The following is a 19831-nucleotide window of genomic DNA, read 5'->3' on the forward strand; positions in this document are numbered from 1 at the left end:
TTACAGGGTAAGGGGCGCAATGTTACAACATAAAATAATAGGTTCGGTTTAAGTGGAAAATAGAAACGATTGTCTATTTTGCCATTTCGACGTATTGTAGCTAACATCGTCGTCGTATCTTCAATATCTGGCAGTAATTTTCTAAAATAATGCTTTTAACCATCAAAATCGCTTCTGCCATATCTTTTTCACTGTGAAGACCATAATCTGTCTTCCTCTTACGATTCCGCATTTTCTTTTAATACCTTGAAATGGTACAAAAATATTTTGTAATTGGGGCTGACTTTTACAGTGTCACACAGTGCCCCGTAACACAGGCACAGTGCCCCAGAGAGGCAAACCAAATTGAAAAATTCGAATTAATATTTTAAGGTCTGTTTACAACAAACAAATCAACGGTAATATGTAGCTAAATAAACATAAAAATAAAGAAAAATATCAACATTGATCTGAATACAACATGCCCGGCAAAAAATTAAAAACTTTGAAACGGTTTTTTCGACGTTTAATAACACAAAAACAATTTTTGTTTGTTAATTTTCAAGCGCGGTACAAACTGTGGCAAGAACAACGGTTCAAAGATGGCGGCTTATGAGCTTGACATACGTGTATACCAACATCATACAATTAATAGAAAGGGACGGAGAAATGTGCATTGTAACATTGTGCCCCGTGTAACATTGTGCCCCACCTTACCCTAAGGCTAAAGTCCGGTCGCCGAGCAGATAGAATTTCGTCCAACGAGCTCATGCTACCCATCCTTATCACTCGCACGTAATTATATTGCTGTCGCGACTGTGCAACGAACGGCCGCAGTGTGAGTGCGAGTGATCGAATCCTACATTAATTCTAGGGGCAGCTAGTTTAATAATGTTTTAATGGTTATAGGCGCTCCACCAACTGTGGAAGTCACTATGCAACCTATCACGGCGCCAACTGACAGCAAAGAAGTAATAAAGGCGCCAACTGACCACAAAGAAGCACTACCGGCGCCAACTGGCAGCATACAAGCACTAACGGCTCCAACTGGCAGCAAAGAATCACTAACGGCACAAACAGGCACCATACAAACAGCCACTGCACCAACTTACAGCATACAAGCGGTGACGGCGCCCACTGACCACAAAGAATCACTCGCGGCGCCAAAAAAATCACTAACGGCGCCAACTGACAGCATACAAGTGGTGACGGCGCCAACTGACAGCAAAGAAACACTAACGGCACAAACAGGCAGAACACAAACAGCCACTGCACCAACTTACAGCATACAAGCGTTGACGGTGCCAACTGACCACAAAGAATCACACGCTGCGCCAACTGACAGGAATGAATCACTAACGGCGCCAACTGACAGCATACAAGTGGTGACGGCGCCAATTCATAGCAGAGAAGTGCTGAAGTCTCCGCAAACTATCGTAGCGTCCGACACTAGTCCAACGAAGATTGAAAATGATGAAGGTATATAAGTTTTTTGTTAATTAAAACCAAATACCTAAGGGCCCTTACCCAAGAGAATCCAGTTTCAAGGAAAACTATAACGGTTCAGATACATCAGTTAGTTTAAGAGTAAAAGTCGTTCAACTCAAGTATTAGAAAATTTCTTACCTAATAAAAATTCCTTAGAAGAAAACATTAAGACTTTATGTTTTGTAGTGATTTTAGATGAAGTAATTGCTTGCTTGGCTGAGTTTCTTGTGCTGCTTCTGCTCAGCACTGGGCCACTTATTGTTCTGAAGCAGTGGTGGGGTGCTGGGAGGTGTTGTTAAAAGCCTACTATAAATAAATTAGTTTTATGAGTTTATGTAACGGATAAAACCTTGTATCGCAAAACAAAATTTAAGAAACAACTATACAGGGTGTTAGGTAAATGGGTATATGAGCCGACACTAGCCCATGTTAACATGGTCATATAAATGGTATGGTGAAGTCAGAAATTTGATAATATCATTTTCATTTTTTTAATTTTCATACAAAATAAATTTTATAAAGTCCGATTTGTATGAAACTTAAAATAATTAAAATGAAGATATCAATTTTCTGACTTCACCATACCATTTATATAACCATGTTGACATGGGCTAGTATCGGCTCATACATATACCCATTTACCTAACACCCTGTATTGTAGTAAGGTAATCGAGGGGCAACTACGGAATCCTACAGTGCGCGTGCTACGACACGCACTTGGCTGTTTTATTACCTATCTTACTGTTTCAATTTTATTTTATCTATCTTATTTGAAATCTTTTGTGAACCATCGTTTATTTCTTTTTACAGAGATGCCTCAGAAAGAAGATATGGACGAAAAATCAAATTTACTCGAAGAACTAAAAGATAAATCGTCAAAAATTTACAAAAACGAAAAAGAATTAATGATAGAAATGAAAATAGACGTCTATAAAAAAATTGTGAAGCCAAAGAATATAATAAAGAAAAAAGAAGAAACTGCGAAACCAAATAATACAATAAAGAAAAAAGAAAAAGCAACTAACAGTGAAATGACTGTAAAAAAGAGAAAACTCACTAAAAACATGAAACCAAATAGAAAAAATGAATCAAAATTAACCGTTAGTAATAATTTAAGCGAAAACGAGGTATATTGTAAAGTCCCATTATTTAAATCGGATGACCCGTTAGACAGAAATTATAAAGATAATACACCAAATACAGATAAATTAGACAGTTCAGACACGAATATGGACACGGAAGATATAGAACAAAATGATGAAAATGAAACGAAAAAAAATACAGCAACAGAAAAAACATTTCCATGTGATACTTGTAAAAAAGTCTTCCCAAGTAATGCGAGGTTGAAACGCCATAGACGTGTGCACACGGGCGAGAAACCATTCTCATGCGACCATTGCTCGAAAACATTCGCAGACAAAGCTCATTTAACTAAACATATACGGATACATACAGGTGAAAAACCGTTCTCATGTAACTATTGTCATTACAAGACTGCTAAAAAAGATAATTTAAATACTCATACACGGACACATACAGGTGAAAAACCGTTCTCATGTAACTATTGCCATTATAAGACCACTCAAAAATCAACTTTAATTAAACACGAAAGGACACATACAGGTGAAAAACCGTTCTCATGTAACTATTGCCATTATAAGACCACTCAAAAATCAACTTTAATTAAACACGAAAGGACACATACAGGTGAAAAACCGTTCTCATGTGACTATTGTAATTACAAGACTACTAGAAAAGCTCGTTTAACTATTCACATACGGACCCACACAGGTGAAAAACCGTTCTCATGTAACTATTGCGAGTACAAGACTGCTGTACAATCTCATTTAACTACTCATATACGGACACATACAGGTGAAAAACCGTTCTCATGTAACTATTGCCATTATAAGACCACCCTAAAATCAACTTTAACTAAACACGAAAGGACACATACAGGTGAAAAACCGTTCTCATGTAACTATTGCCATTATAAGACCACCCTAAAATCAACTTTAATTAAACACGAAAGGACACATACAGGTGAAAAACCGTTCTCATGTGACTATTGTAATTACAAGACTACTAGAAAAGCTCATTTAACTATTCACATACGGACACACACAGGTGAAAAACCGTTCTCATGTAACTATTGCGAGTACAAGACTGCTGTACAATCTCATTTAACTACTCATATACAGACACATACAGGTGAAGAACTATTCTCATGTACCTATTGTCATTACAAGGCTGCTGTAAAATCAGATTTAATTAAACATGTACGGAGACATACAGGTGAAAAACCGTTCTCATGTACCTATTGTCATTACAAGACTGCTAAAAAATATAGTTTAAATACTCATATACGGATACATACAGGTGAAAAACCGTTCTCATGTAACTATTGCCATTATAAGACCACCCTAAAATCAACTTTAACTAAACACGAAAGGACACATACCTACAGGTGAAAAACCGTTCTCATGTAACTATTGCCATTATAAGACCACCCTAAAATCAACTTTAATTAAACACGAAAGGACACATACAGGTGAAAAACCGTTCTCATGTACGTATTGTTATTACAAGACCGCATTTAAATGTAATTTAACTACTCATATACGGACACATAAAGGTGAAAAACCGTTCTCATGTAACTATTGCCATTATAAGACTACTCAAAAATCAACTTTAATTAAACACGAAAGGACACATACAGGTGAAAAACCGATTTGAGGTAAACAGTCTCTATAGAAAAAAAATCTTCAGTAATTATTTCAGTCGGTTGTAGGTATAGTTAGTAGTATTCTTCTTCTTCCTCGTTCCCTCACTGATGAGGATCGCGACCACAGATAGTGTTCCTCCACAGACTGCGGTCATAAGCTGTGTGGACCGCACGATGCAAACTCCCGCCCACCGTCCTCCTCACCGCGTCCGACCATCTCGTCGTTAGTAGTATAAGAGCAGTAAAAGATGTAGCTAAAAGTCTTTGGTCAGGCCTGGCTCACTCCGCGCGGTACATCCGATAATTACCTACAGCGAAGCGCCCCGCCGGCGGGTATTATATCAGTCGAGTGTCACGCGCGCGCTCGTCAGGACGCTGGCGTGCGTTGTAGTACCTAATTCTATGATCGAAGTATTATTTAAAAATGGACATAAAGAGAAAGAAATATTATTGCGCGGCGTTCGGGTGTTTAAATTCGAAAAGAAATCTACCGGATTTATCTTTTTTTTTGCTTCCCAAAGATGCTGAAAGGTATGTTGGCCATGTAGGTAATCAATAATTCTTAGGATAGTATAGGAACCTAACCTACTATGACTACTGCTCAGAATGCGTTCGTTCGTTTCAGCCAAAAATGACGTCCACTGCTGGACAAAGGCCTCTCCCAAGGTTTTCCATAATGAATGCGTACTTACCTACATACGTACCTCATTACAAATAAGTAGATTAATTATTTTTTTACTAGACAGCAACCCTAACAGCGTAAGAAGAGTTCAGAGGCACGCGATAGAAAGAGACAAAACTTGTAGGTGAATAAAATTGTAGGTACGTAGTACTGTGCGAGCTGAATTCCACTGTATCGCGTCGTAGCAAGACTCGCATTTATTTAAATCGTCTGGCGGAGTAATCCTTCTGTACCTGTACTATTACTTATTCTGTGCTTTGGTGTAAGTAGGTAGGTAGGGGAGAGTTCGGTATATTGTACCGCTGGGTAAATTGTACCACCCTTATATTTCGTAAAGTATTTATTGAATGTCTGTAATTGCAACACTCAGCGATACACAACTAAAATCAATTAATATCGGCCATGTGGTTTTTGCCGTGACAACAAACACGTGTGTTTTATTTTGAAAAGTATTTTTTCATTGTTTTCAAGTAACTTTTGACAATACATGTTTAGATTGTAATTTTGTTAAATTAAATCACATGGGTGTTTCTAATATATTATTTAGAAGCGTAAATTAGTGTGGATTACAATTATTTGAAACATTTTTCGGTATTTATAAGCTATATTTTTTACCGATTTTTTAAAAGCACTATCACCTAGTCGGCTAAATTGTACCACATCAAGTTGTATGGAACTTTACCAAAGGATTTTAAAATTTTTTTTAGTAAATCATATTTTGAAGTTATAATAGCGTAGATGTGTTTGACTATAACAATAAATGAAAGCAAAAGACTGGCAAAGTAGATTAGGTACAAGTGTGCGTTACGATAATTGGAATTACAAAACTTGTACTCAAAATCGTGATAACGTGTAAAACAATATCGATTGTCTATGTTATTAACTACTGTTTCTCTTCGTTTCCTAATTTGTTAAGAACGTATCGTATAATATTTTGCCATAGTTTTTTTAAAGGCTTGACATTTATTGAAATCCAATTTAGTAACCCTGTGGTACAAATTATCGAACCGGTTGGCTAAATTGGACCGAAGCTCTGAACTCGTACTTTGTTGATTTGTGCTAAATATACAACAATCATGTTAATTAATACTTATGAAATAGTAAGTTGAATAATGTATCTTTTATTATATACCATGGACATTAGCAAAAACAAAAGAAAACTAAGTGTAAAATGGGATTGAAAAAAACTGGTCCAAATTAGCGGACTCTCCCTTATACTATAGGTACATACAGGGTGGAAACGATAAGGTTTCGATATCTTGTATAGTTTAGTAATAATCACTCGATTATTTCTAAACTATACAAGATATCGAAAAATTGATTACTGATCCTGAAAGTGCTTACCGCGTACGTGCTTACCCAGTTTTTGGATATCTTGTATAGTTTTTAATAGTATGTGGTTTTACTAAATGTATGGAAGCTGGAAACATTGGATTTTTCGGATAGGTCCATTTTATTTTGTAACTTATTATTGGTACCGTTGTGTACCTATAGAGCTCGTGAAGCACTTTCAGGATCAGTGACCAGTTTTGGGATATATTGTATAGTTTAAAAATAATTGAGTGAGATCACTTATCGTTTCCATCCTGTATTGGGAGGCACACAGAAAAGGCCAAAGTTACCAACAAGGAGAATCGAACATAGGACCACTTATGGCAATGTTAGTAGGTAGGTACGTCACTACCGTCATATTTTTCTTCAGTTCAGTTAATATTCTCAAAACTATTATAGGTCTACGCAATACTTTAAGAATAGTAACTGATTATTATTTATTTATTTTTAACAGTTATAAAGTTGCCTTTTTAAACTGTATTTTCTCAATTATTTATTTAATATTGACATAGTATGTTATTCTAATGATGGTAGTTCATTCATGAACATGATTTTGAAATTTTAGCAATTCGAGATAACAATTTATTATTTACTTAATATCTCATTCTAATGATAATAGTAATAAATAAATAATAAAATCTTTGGACAATTTCACACAGCGCCAGCTAGCCCTAAAGTAAGCAACTTAATGCTTGTGTTATGGGTGCTAGCTTAACGGATATACTACTTATATACTTTTTTTTTTAATACATACATATTATACATAGTAACATCCAGACCCGTCACAGAAATTAAAATTCATCATTTCAATTTCTGCCCGGCCGGGAATCGAACCCGGGACCTCTCGGCATAGTAGTCCGCTCTGAACCACTACACCAAACGGCCGACATTACTACTTAATGAAGTCTTGAGGGATTACTATCAATACCTACATTGTAAGGTTGACTTAAAATGTATACGTTCCCATTTTTGTAATTCATTCTACCACTTTTTTCTTTGTTTTCAACCGACTTCAAAAAAAAGGAGGAGGTTCTCAATTCGACCCGTATGTTTTTTTTTTTTTTTTTCTATGTTTGTTACGCGATAACTCCGCCAATTATGAACCGATTTGAACAAATCTTTTTTCGGCGTATAGGTAGTACCTCAAGGGTGGTCCCATTTAAATTTAATAATAGAAAAAACAACCCCCAAGGGTGGAAAATTGGGGATGAACTTTTTTATACGCAATATCTCCGCCGATTATAAATCAATTTGAACGATTATTTTTTTTTTGAATAGGTATTATCAAAAGGGTGGTTTCATGCGAATTTGAAGAAAATATTTCACCCTCAAGGGTGGAAAATTGGGGATGAACCTTTTTATACGCAATATTTTTAATTTTTAGTTTTTTTTTGTGTTCACGCATTTGAAGTCGGTTTTATTTTTTTTAAAAGTTATGTTTATTAATATTGTAAGAGAAAAATACTTTTCTTTTATAATTGTTATTGTGTTTAAATGTCCCTGTCTGCATGATAAAAATAACATTATATACGTAACATAACGCCTTAATAAAGTTTACTGAACTAAAAAACTTGTATCATTTATAAACAGAAATAATTATATCGAGCAGATATCTCTCCGCTTTGATGGAAACCAGGCCTTAGAAGCGTGAAGAAGCGCTGCAGCGAGCCACAATAGCCACACCACAGCATAGAGCAAAGTAATTTAAACTTAGGCACCACAGTGGCACGCTTGCTTGCCGCATGTTCGACTAGTTTTCATAAGTTGCACTTTTTGATCGAATCCGTCAAAACTACAAAAAAAGGCCATTCGACCATTTTTCGACTGGTTTGCGATTAAAAAGTGCACTTTGTTTCCACCAAAGCGGAGCAGAACGGAGCGGAGCGAGGAGTGTTTTCAATAACCAATCATTTCTTTATTTCCACTTCTCCTGTCCGCTCATCACTCATCGCAGCTCCGCAAAGCGCGGCGCCGCGCCGCCGCTGTCAAATTCTATAGAAAAATTTGACTACCCGACACTTAATAATATGTTCTTAATGCTTACGTAGGTACTTAATCATAGAGAAAAGTAATACATTTAATGATCGAATACGATGAAGACATATTTTTTGTTTCGGGAAATGAGAGCGCACTTGAGAAGTAACTGATCATTTAACTGACGCCAACTCACAGTAAGCGGGGTGTACATGGGAATTCTAAAGACTAAAATATATTATTTTTAATTGATGCCGGAAAAAAAGAAAAAAGAACATAGTTAATTACAATAAAAAATAAAAGAACTCACTTTTCAAGTGCGCTCTTATTTCCCGAGACGGTTTTATATTGTTGATCTAAGGCTCAACACTTCTTTGCTCTGCTTCCCTCCATTTTGCTCCACTACGCCTTGACCTTGATCTCATCCTTGGTCTTAGGGTTCTTAAATAACTCTATGGGTTCTTATAGTCCAGTCAATGAATGCTTTAACGACGGTGTAGAGAGAAATCCGTGGAACACAATTTCTGACCTCGGGACTTTATTTAGACTAGTTAGGAAGTGAACATAGCAAAAGTCCCCGCCCTTAGCCCTTGAGCCGGCGGGGAGAGGGGTGTTTAAAGGTACCACTTTTCGGTTTTTCGCTTAATCCTCGGAAACTATGCGTCCTAGTCTCATAACTACTATGAACCAAAAACAGCTTATTCAATTTGCTACAGGTGAGATAGTCAAGTTTTTCTATATCTTGTATAGTTTTCGCGGCATCTGCTCTAGAAGGTCTGTAATATTGGAAATTTTATATTTGTCTTACATGTTCCCATCTGGAGAAAATCGACTAAATCAACATTGAACTAATATTCTAGACATGCGGGAGCATATTAAGCCCAGTTCCAGGTAGAGGACTGCACCGTGCGTATATTAAGACGAACCACTTGGAGCCACTTTTAAGTCCTCTTCACTCAAAAACTACTGTGCATTAAAACTTCAAATTAAGCTTATGTGTTGAGACTTGCAAGATAAACATCAGCTTCAAATTTCATAAATATACCTCAAACGGTTATTTAGGTATTGACGTTCAAAAATCGACATTTAGGACACTAAAATCTATCTATCACCTGTGAAATGTTAAAATTTACTGGTTTTTTATTTGTTCCTTTGTATTTACACAACTACCTATCTGGATGCCAAATTTGAACCTTCAAGGTCATCTGGAAGTGGTTAGAATTGGTCTATAGGTCAGCCATGTAGATTTTTGGACGTCAATATCTACAGAACCGTTTGAGGTATATTTATGAAATTTTAAGCTGATGTTTCAGCCAAATGACGTCATTTGTCTGAAACGAACGAAACGAACGAAGCTGATGTTTATCTTGCAAGTCTCAACACATGAGCCAAATTTGAAGTGTTAACGCACAATACTTTTTGAGTGATGAGGGAGTCAAAAGTGGCTCCAAATGGATCGTCTAAATATACGCACGGTGCAGTCCCCTCCCTGGAACTGAGCCCCGATTACGGTAATTTTTAACGTCAACAATCCAGACACGCTTCTCGATTCTGCGATACGATTGGTCGTTCAACAGCGTACGTCAGCTGTTTTGACCAATCGTATCGCAGAATCAGAAACGCGTCTGGATTGTAGACGTTATAAAAGTTACCGTAATCGGGGCGCTGGGCTTAACATGCTCCCGCATGTCTAGAATATTAGCTCAATGTTGATTTAGTCGATTTTGTACTGATGGGAACATGTAGGTAAGACAAAAATCCAATTTCCAATATTACAGACCTTCTAGAGCAGATGCCGTGAAAACTATACAAAATATAGAAAAACTCAACTATCTCACTTGTAGCAAATTGAATAAGTTTTTTTTGGTTCATAGTAGTCATGTCACTAGGACGCATGTTTCCGAGGATTAAGCGAAAAACCGAAAAGTGGTACCTTTAAACCCCCCTCTCCCCGCCGGCTCAAGGGCTAAGGGCGGGGACTTTTGCTATGTTCAGTTCACCTCCTAACTAGCCTAAATAAAGTCCCGAAGTCAAAAATTGTGTTCCACGGTTTTCCATCTATAATGCTTTATTGACTGGACTATTAGGCCTTGGTGGAAACCATGAAGCTTTAGCTTCATGGTGGAAACCGGGCCTTCTTACTGGCCAAAAAGGTTTATTATTATTATTGGTTTTTGGGCCTTTATTTGCGCCAACTCGACCAGTTTTGATCTATTGTGGCAGCCCTTGTCTTTAAAGTTCACTGCTTAGTCCCGTTGAGTCTATAAATTTCCAGATTCTTTGGAAAAAGGTTTAGTCCAAGTCTGTACGAAAATTATAGTAAAAAAAAGTAAAGTCACAACAAAAAAAAAAGTAAACTATTTAAATTTAATTGGTTGATTGGTTGCTTGCACGTTGCTTGCGAATCTTGCGATTGCTAATAATTGTATGAAAATAAGATTGATTTGATTTGTGATATTTCTCCAAAAGCCATACAGAATGACTGATCTCCTATGTAGAATATGCCTGACATGTGATACTCGTATGTGTACAACGTACAACACGCCACTGGAAGTGCTTTATCAAAAAATCACAAATATACCTGTAAGTTAGCTTTTCTTCTTTTAGTTGTATGTTTATTTAAGTTTCCTTTGTTTTTCTGGTCCCTATTCATAATCAAATTGTAATAAACATTTCCTGTAAGTATTATTTATTTACTAAAAATGTTTGAAGTTTTCTATGTAATGTGTTTGTATTAAAAAAAATAGTTTATGTAAGTTTATTATACTTTTTCTGGTATCTACCCATAGTACAAGCTTTGCTTAGTTTGGGACTACATAAATGCAGTGTAAAAATTGTCCAAGGATATTTGTTTATTATTTATTTCTGATTCAAAGAGAACAAACACTTATCTTCACATGATTTAGCAAACAATACTATGACAGGACCTTGTATAATAAATTAGTCATCTATTACCTACACATAAGTCAAAGTCAAAATTTCTTTATTTGTTTAGACTAATAAATAGTTCTTACAAATCGTCATTTTGCTCTTAAGGAGCCTCTACATGTCTCATAATCTTTTTACCCTACCAGCGCTTCGAGACCAACATTTGGCAAGTGCTGAGAAGAAGCGCCGCAACAAACTCAGTCACCACTGTCTGCCGGTTAATATAAATAAATATAAATAGTAGTAGTAGGTACATTCGATTCAAGAGCAGTTCACTGAATTTACCATGCATTCTTGTATGGTGTATCTTATAAGAATGGGTACTATGATTATGTCTGTAGCACTTTTAGCCCTATATGTTTGTAATTACACTAAATAAACTGCAATAATTAAAACATTCTCAGCACTTGCCTATATGTTTGTCTCGAAGTGCTGGTAGGGCCCAAAAGATAAGGAGACATGTAAAGTGATAAGGATCTAAACTGAATAAATATTTTTGATTTTGATTAATTTTCAGCTTAAAACAAAAGACGGAAGACCACGCATGGTGTGTTACGTCTGCTACCATTTATTAAGCAAGTGTCACAAATTCATTGAAAGTGCCGTTAAAACTGACAAAGTTCTTCAACGACTATGTAGCAGTGGTATACAGGTATATTTTAATAATTGTTTTACGAATAGTCCGTTGAATGGATTAATCCACTTTGTTCATCTGGGTGAAGAAACTTTCACAATGAAAAAAAACTAAATGTGACGCCAGTTATATAATACATTCCTTTATTTTTTTAAAAGAAACAGAACTGCATTCAAAGATTTTCGATTTTTTTTCCAAAAATCACTACCATACCATAAAATTTTCTGTACATAATTAAAATAATTTAAGATCCTTTCATTTGATTTATGAAGTTTGTTAGAGAGATTTCCTCCTTATACTTAACCCTAACGATCAATGCAATAAAAATATAGGATGTCATTTTTAACAGATTTTAGTTGGTTTGATTAAAATACATAATATTATTAAGTTTAAAATGTTACTATCTTTTCAGTTAACCGAGCAGCATATTGCAGCGATAGACAAGGCTTTCTTACTCACACCATTAACTAAGTCACGCGTTATAAATGTAAACGCAATAAGCGATTCAGATGGAGTCAGTATAGAAGTGGCTGAAGTCAAGAGAGAAATTGAAGAAGATAAGCCTATATATTATGAGGTGGAAGTTAAAGAAAAAGCTGATTCTTTAGGTTTTGACGGTATAAATAATACAGAACATAGTTCAAAACAGTACGCTTGTACTATCTGTGGTCATTGCTTGCTCACCAAGTAAGTATCCTACTTATATGCATATCTAAAAATATGTATTATTCCATTGTACCTACCACCATGTTTTAAGCAAATACAATTATTTGATTTGGTAGTATTCAGAGAAGAATGAAAATACATTTATTTGGCTCACATTATTAAGTAACTACAAATTACAAAACTTAACTATAACTTAGATTAATAAAGCTTTATTAATCTAAGACTATAAATAAATTAATAGTTAAATGAGTAAAACGCTATAGTAGAGAAATCAATTTTTAAGCTTCTAGTCCTAAATTTCTTCTTGTCGTGTCGACAACAAACCTATTCAGTGTCAGCCCAAAACTGCTACAAGAGTGGCGTTGTCAGTAGCATTAATCAAGTCTTGCGTGCAGTTGTTTGGGCACGCAGGGCATTCCTAAAATAGATTGAATAATATTCATATTATCTCATAATGAAAACAAATATTTGCTGAGGGCGCCTTTTCAGCATGTTGAGTTAAATATGTATGCACCTAAATGTTATATGCTGAATAAAGTAATTCTATTCTATTTTCAGAGCTGAAGCTAGGAAGCACTACAAATGGCATGGCACCTCCGAAGAACCCTATCTGGACTGTCTGAATTATTTATTTGGTAAGAAATCCAATCTGTCCTAAAGTCCCTTTAATTCACGTTCGTAACTGACCTTTGGTAACCAGATACGAACAGAGAAAACAAACCATTTCCGTAGCTGGTTATGCAACATAATTACAAAAACGACAAGTAAATGCCATTTTCGTAACTGCATATCAAGTAACAAAAAAATCCATGTTCGTATCTGGTTACCAAAGGTCAGTTACGAACGTGGATTAAAGGCTAAAGTCCGGTCGCCGAGCAGGCGTCTTTCCGTTCTATACATGGCCAGAACGCACCCATAGGAAACTGCTCGTGTATGTTTTGGAGTGTCTCTTTGTAAGTCGGTATACAATATAATATCAAACTATACACGAATTTTGCGTACTGATCGTGTATAGTTTGTGTCGTGGATGGATTCCGTCTTCGCTCCAAACTATACTACACACTTACAGTTGACTAGAGTGTGTTTAGTTTATTTGATTGAATAAAATATGGAATTATATTTAAAATTATTACATTTATTAGATATTATGCTCGTGCTTTGTCCTTGAGATTAGAAATAAGAACTACCTATGTAGATCACGTACGGTGATACCATTTTTAAATTAATTAATTTTTACATAAAATATTATTATTTTACTGAATCTACATATTATTATAATAAATCTAGATTTATAACACTAATGTAAGTGGTTTCTGAAATTAAATTAATTAGGTAGATTTCAAATTAAATAACAATTATTTATTAGTGAGAGTGAATGAAGAAAGTTAAACGTGCATTATTAACTAAAATTGTCGACCGTTCGGTGTAGTGGTTCGAAACGGATAACTGTTCCGGAGGTAGCGGGTTCGATTCCCGCACAGTACAAACATTAATTTGTGTGCATGAACATATTTTGATATTTGTTTGTATTGGACTGGGTGTCTTCTATGTATAATAAGTATGTATTTACAAAAAAAGTATTTAAGTATGTTTATATCCGTTATCTAGTACCCATAGTACAAGCTTTGCTTAGTTTGGGACTAGAAGTGCAGTGTAAAATGTCCAGGGATATTCATTTTTATTTATAAGCTTTTATCTCAAGAACAAAAATCATTTTCACATACATAATTCTTAATTTCAGAGTTATTCAGCCCCAAAACAAATATCTTTTCTATGGCAGAATATGAAACACCAAAAAGCTCTTTATCAAAACAATGGCACGTGTCGAAATTGATTCAATGTTTAAAGTAGACACGCAGTTATGAATTAATATGTAATAGAAAGAGAGGTAAATAAGTCAAAATGACGAGCATGCAACTAAGTACTCGCGTATACATTGTAATCGCGAACTTATTACAATACATACATGATTAGTCCGTATGCGTACTGACGATGTATATTTTGGAGTAAGACAATTGACCTAAGTCACTACAAAGTATACGCGAGCAGTACGCAGCGTATGCGTACTGGTCGTGTATAGTTTGGAGGAGCTTAGTAAAAAAAGTCACATCCAAACTATACTCGATTAGTTTCACACCCTTGCGTTCTGGCTATGTATAGAATGGAAAGACGCGCCGAGCAGATAGAATTTCGTCCAACGACCTCAAGCTACCCATCCTTATCACTCGCACGTAATTATATTGCTGTCGCGACTGTGCGACGAACGGCCGCAGTGTGAGTGCGAGTGATCGAATCCTACATTAATTCTAGGGGCAGCTAGTTTAATAATGTTTTAATGGTTATAGGCGCTCCACCAACTGTGGAAGTACCTGAATGTCTCCAACTTCCTCATTGGCCCTAGAGCAATTCCAAGTATACCATCAATAAAAGCCTAATTAGAGTCATTAAACCTCTCAGTCATTCAATTAGAGCCATTAGAACTTCATAACTATGAGTTGTTTTCTATGTGTAAGCTGAGGACACGTGTCTCCAGCTGACACATCTGTATCTTCGTAAATATTTATGCTACGATAATGTATTATACCTCAAAAATTACAGTCGAATCCAAATAGTAGGCTTTCCACTTTTCAAGACTTTAGCTCAAATACTGTTAAAACCACGATCAAAAAACTATGTGCGAGCTGGAGTACCGTGTCTCCAGCTTACACATCTGTATCTTCGTAAATATTTAAGCTACATCAATGTTTTATATCTCATAAATTAAAGTCGAATAAAAAAACCCGACTTCAATTCTTTCAAAGCTTTATTTCGAACCGTTTTCGAACTACGAACCGATACGTATGTGTAAGCTGGTGACACGTAACACACGGTGGATTATTAAAACCGTATAAGTTAGAGTTGCGTTTTAAAGATCAAATAATTCGTTATAATTAAAGTACACACGAGACATAATTTCAAATCTCTAGGCCTCTTAGTTTCAGAATTAAAAGCCAAAAACTATTTTCCCGCCAAATAATTCAAATAATATGGGTCGACTGCGACGTTGCCGTTCCGTGCGTCCACTAGAGCAGTCGAATTTGAACCTAAAAACTAGTACTGTTTGAATCATTTTTATTTGTAGTTTAAATCATTTAATTTCGATTATAAGAATTTTAGACTAGGAGCCGGCTGACTTCTGTATTGAGTACCTAATAACCTATAAAATATTTTGATAATAAGTTTTTATTTTGATCACAATGTTTTATTTAATCGAGGCAAAAACATTGCATCTATACTAATATTATAAATGTGAAAGTAACTTTGTCTTGCTTTCACGCCTAAACCACTGAACCGATTTTGATGAAATTTGGCATAGAGATGGTTGAGTCCCGGGAAAGGACGTAGGATAGATTTTATCCCAGTTTTTGAAATATGATAAAGATTTTCATCATTATCATATTATCATCTGAAAATTATAAATAACTTGAAAAAATCGAGTATTCGTATAGCCCTAGTGATACTCTACCTCTGGGCTTCGGCTTGACAGTACTTCAATCAATTTTTTCCTCTCTATCATTAATACAATCAATTCTTTCCTCTCTATTATTTTAGGTGCCTTATGTACGTATAGATTACGCACATTCTTTTTATATGAACGTAAGGGTGGGATTTAGGGGGTCACAAAACCGGTTTTACCGAAACCGAAAAAAAAACTGTATTCAGACATGGCAAAACCAGGTTATTCTTGGAAATATAATAGCTAGAATGAAATACTAAAATAACAATCAAAAACGTTTTTATTCAGCTTGATTATTATCACAGATCAATTAACATTTTTAATAATTAAGGTAGATACACTTTACTAGAAATCCGATGATCTACGTTCTTGTCGGGTATCACTAATGAAATAAAATTCCTACTTCATAAAACTAATTAATCAGGTAAATATTTATCACAGATCGATCAACTTTTAATAACCTAGGTAGGGTAAGGTGGGGCACAATGTTACACGGGGTACAATGTTACAATGCATATTTCTCCGTCCCTTTCTATTAGTTGTATGATGAGCTCTCTTATGAGCTTGACAAACGTGTATACCAACATCATACAACTAATAGAAAGGGACGGAGAAATATGCATTGTAACATTGTACCCCGTGTAACATTGTGCCCCACCTTATCCTATACTTTACTGTGTAGTAGAATACTGGTGATCCACGGTCGGGTCGGGGAGTTTCCGGCTTTTTTTTTTTTTGAAGGGACGCGCGCTGGTAGCTGGAGGAGCTTTTCCAGCTTCACCGGGCAGAGTGGCGAGTACAGAAGGTACTCTAGCCGTTTGGCGATCGTCGGTGCGCGTGCCGACGAGGCCGAGTGTGGGCTTCGCGAAGCGAAAGCGAAGACGTTCGCGATCGGGCCGTAGATTCCGGCTACTGGGACCGCAATTAACTGGGACAGTGGTCCCAGTCGCTGGATCGATAAAAATTAAATATTTTTCTTCCAGCGACTAGGTTCACTCATAGATAACTTAAAAAAATATATTATTCAAGCCAAAATCGGTATCGTACTAAAAGGACAATGACCAAAAGTGGTCCAAATGTCCACCACTAATGAGACCTATATTGGCTTATGGTCCATTAAATAGAGATTAACTTTCAGTATGGGACGAAAAATAAATAAACTGTCAGTAAAAAGTTATGACTGTATGAAAAATTGTAGTAGTTTACGCGCTAATCTCAGGAACTACTGGTCCGATTTGAAATATCTTTTTGTTATGGATAGCCCATTTATCAAGGATGGTTTTAGGTTATATAACATCACCCTACAACCAATAGGGGCGGAGCAGCGACCACCCGACCATAATTCCAATATTGTTGTCTTTCTTCTGAGTTTTCTTTTTCTTTTAGCGAGAATCTAACACGGCACACTAAGCGACATGACATAATATGCATAGATTAATCCGAAATGTGCGATGGATAGAATGATATCAAGAACATTAATTTTCAGATGAAAAGGTAAAAACATGACTTTTCATTCAGTCATAACTTTTTACTGACAGCATATTTTTGATTGCGGTTTGGTTATAATGAATCAGTATTTAGTAGACTATTTTACTACATAGGTGGTGGTTGACATTTGGACCACACTCCATACATTTTTGGTCATTGTCCTTTATGAATGGTCCCAGAAAAGTATTTAATTTTTACTGATCTGGCGATTGGGACCGCGGTCCTAGTTGATTGCGGTCCCAGTTGGCGGAAACCTCGGGTCGGGTATCACTCATCCATCAGAGATTCGTAAATCTAATTAATCTATTTAATTACCACAGATAAATCATATTTTACTAATTAAATCACCTAAAAGTAACCTTTTCATTAGTGTAACCTAAAAGTAAACCAAAGCAGTTCAAAAATCAGCTAAAAGGTTACAAAAGTAACCTTCTGGCAACACTGACTGTTTCTCAATATTGCAGTCAACTGTCATCTTTTTTTTTAATACAAGTTTTACGGCTATGGATATAGATCCTTACGGCCAATTCTGTGCAAATGCTGTGTTTCGTCTATTTTGTGATGTCTTATTTAGTGATTGTGATTTGTGATGTTAATGTTGTTAATTTTTTTTTTTTCAACAAAAGAAGAAGAATTCAATGAGGGCTTTCGCGATTGGAAAATCCGCCAGATGGCAATACGTAGACGCGAGGTCCAAATGCTGCGTGATTGGTGGATTTTGACATATCTGTCAATGTCATGCAAAATCTGTTTGTAACCATAGAGCAAAATACAGGGTGGAAACGATAAGTGATCTCACTCGATTATTTCTAAACTATACAAGATATCAATAAACTAGTTATTGATCCTGAAAGTGCTTCATGAGCTCTATCAAACGGTATTAATAATAGGTTACAGAATAAACTGGATCTATCCGAAACTTCAATGTTTCCAGCTTCCATACATTTGGTAAAGTCACATTATTTTAAAAACTACATATGATATCGTAAAACTGATTACTGATTCTAAAAGTGCTTCACAAGCTCTATCCAATGGTATCAATAATAGGTTACAGAATAAACTGGATCTAACCAAAAATTCAATGATTCCTTCTTCCATACATTTAGTACTACCACAGTCATGACACTCATCTCTTGACAATATTATAGCAAGTAAAGCCTAAAACCAATGTTTTTATTTAAAATAAGAATACAATTTACGAGTTTATTTTAAGTATTTATTATTAAATTAAAAAAATTACACTTCTAATATTGTGTGTCTGGCATACATTTAGTATGGAAGCTAGAAACATTGAATTTTCAGATAGATCCAGTTTATTCTGTAACTTATTATTGGTACCGTTTGAAAGAGCTCATTAAGCACTTTCAGAATCAGTAACCAGTTTTTTAATATCTTGTATAGTTAAGAAATAATCGAGTGAGATCACTTTCTTAACGTTTCCACCCTGTATAGTTGTTGCCCATTTTTGCCACTTGACGTGGCAGAATCGTGGGACTTCACGGTATTTAAATAAAAATTAAAGTGGTTGCGTTTAGAAACGCCACAAATATTTGAGTCTTTGGAAACAAGTTCGTTATTATACTTGTATATTAAAATATAATTTTGTTTTACCTAGCTTTTTCTTATTAATAAAATATAGGTTATTAAGTACTCAATACAGAAATCAGCCGGCTCCTAGTCTAAAATTCTTATAATCGAAATTAAATGATTTAAACTACAAATAAAAATGATTCAAACAGTACTAGTTTTTAGGTTCAAATTCGACTGCTCTAGTGGACGCACGGAACGGCAACGTCGCAGTCGACCCATATTATTTGAATTATTTGGCGGGAAAATAGTTTTTGGCTTTTAATTCTGAAACTAAGAGGCCTAGAGATTTGAAATTATGTCTCGTGTGTACTTTAATTATAACGAATTATTTGATCTTTAAAACGCAACTCTAACTTATACGGTTTTAATAATCCACCGTGTGTTACGTGTCACCAGCTTACACATACGTATCGGTTCGTAGTTCGAAAACGGTTCGAAATAAAGCTTTGAAAGAATTGAAGTCGGGTTTTTTTATTCGACTTTAATTTATGAGATATAAAACATTGATGTAGCTTAAATATTTACGAAGATACAGATGTGTAAGCTGGAGACACGGTACTCCAGCTCGCACATAGTTTTTTGATCGTGGTTTTAACAGTATTTGAGCTAAAGTCTTGAAAAGTGGAAAGCCTACTATTTGGATTCGACTGTAATTTTTGAGGTATAATACATTATCGTAGCATAAATATTTACGAAGATACAGATGTGTCAGCTGGAGACACGTGTCCTCAGCTTACACATAGAAAACAACTCATAGTTATGAAGTTCTAATGGCTCTAATTGAATGACTGAGAGGTTTGATGACTCTAATTAGGCTTTTATTGATGGTATACTTGGAATTGCTCTAGG

General features: G+C 35.5%; 3 protein-coding genes across 3 annotated transcripts in view; all 3 read left to right on the forward strand.

Annotated features, from left to right (window-relative positions):
• LOC135085281 (zinc finger protein 37 homolog) overlaps positions 1-3402 on the forward strand; it is a 66227-nt gene extending 62825 nt beyond the window's left edge. Inside the window, exon 7 of the transcript XR_010260059.1 lies at positions 3343-3402. The gene's annotated coding sequence lies outside the window, so the exon portion shown is untranslated. The remainder of the gene's footprint in view (positions 1-3342) is intronic.
• Positions 1-19831, forward strand: part of LOC135085273 (zinc finger protein 271-like) — a 62301-nt gene that overhangs the window by 37090 nt on the left and 5380 nt on the right. The gene's annotated exons all lie outside the window — the stretch shown is intronic.
• Positions 1-19831, forward strand: part of LOC135085224 (zinc finger protein 3 homolog) — a 54734-nt gene that overhangs the window by 15174 nt on the left and 19729 nt on the right. The window contains exons 5-7 of the mRNA XM_063979980.1: positions 889-1458; positions 2278-2922; positions 3007-3174. Coding sequence (XP_063836050.1) covers positions 889-1458; positions 2278-2922; positions 3007-3174 — 1383 coding nt within the window. The remainder of the gene's footprint in view (positions 1-888; positions 1459-2277; positions 2923-3006; positions 3175-19831) is intronic.

This window comes from Ostrinia nubilalis, chromosome 28 (genome assembly GCF_963855985.1).
Source record: "Ostrinia nubilalis chromosome 28, ilOstNubi1.1, whole genome shotgun sequence".
NCBI classification, from domain to species: domain Eukaryota; kingdom Metazoa; phylum Arthropoda; class Insecta; order Lepidoptera; family Crambidae; genus Ostrinia; species Ostrinia nubilalis.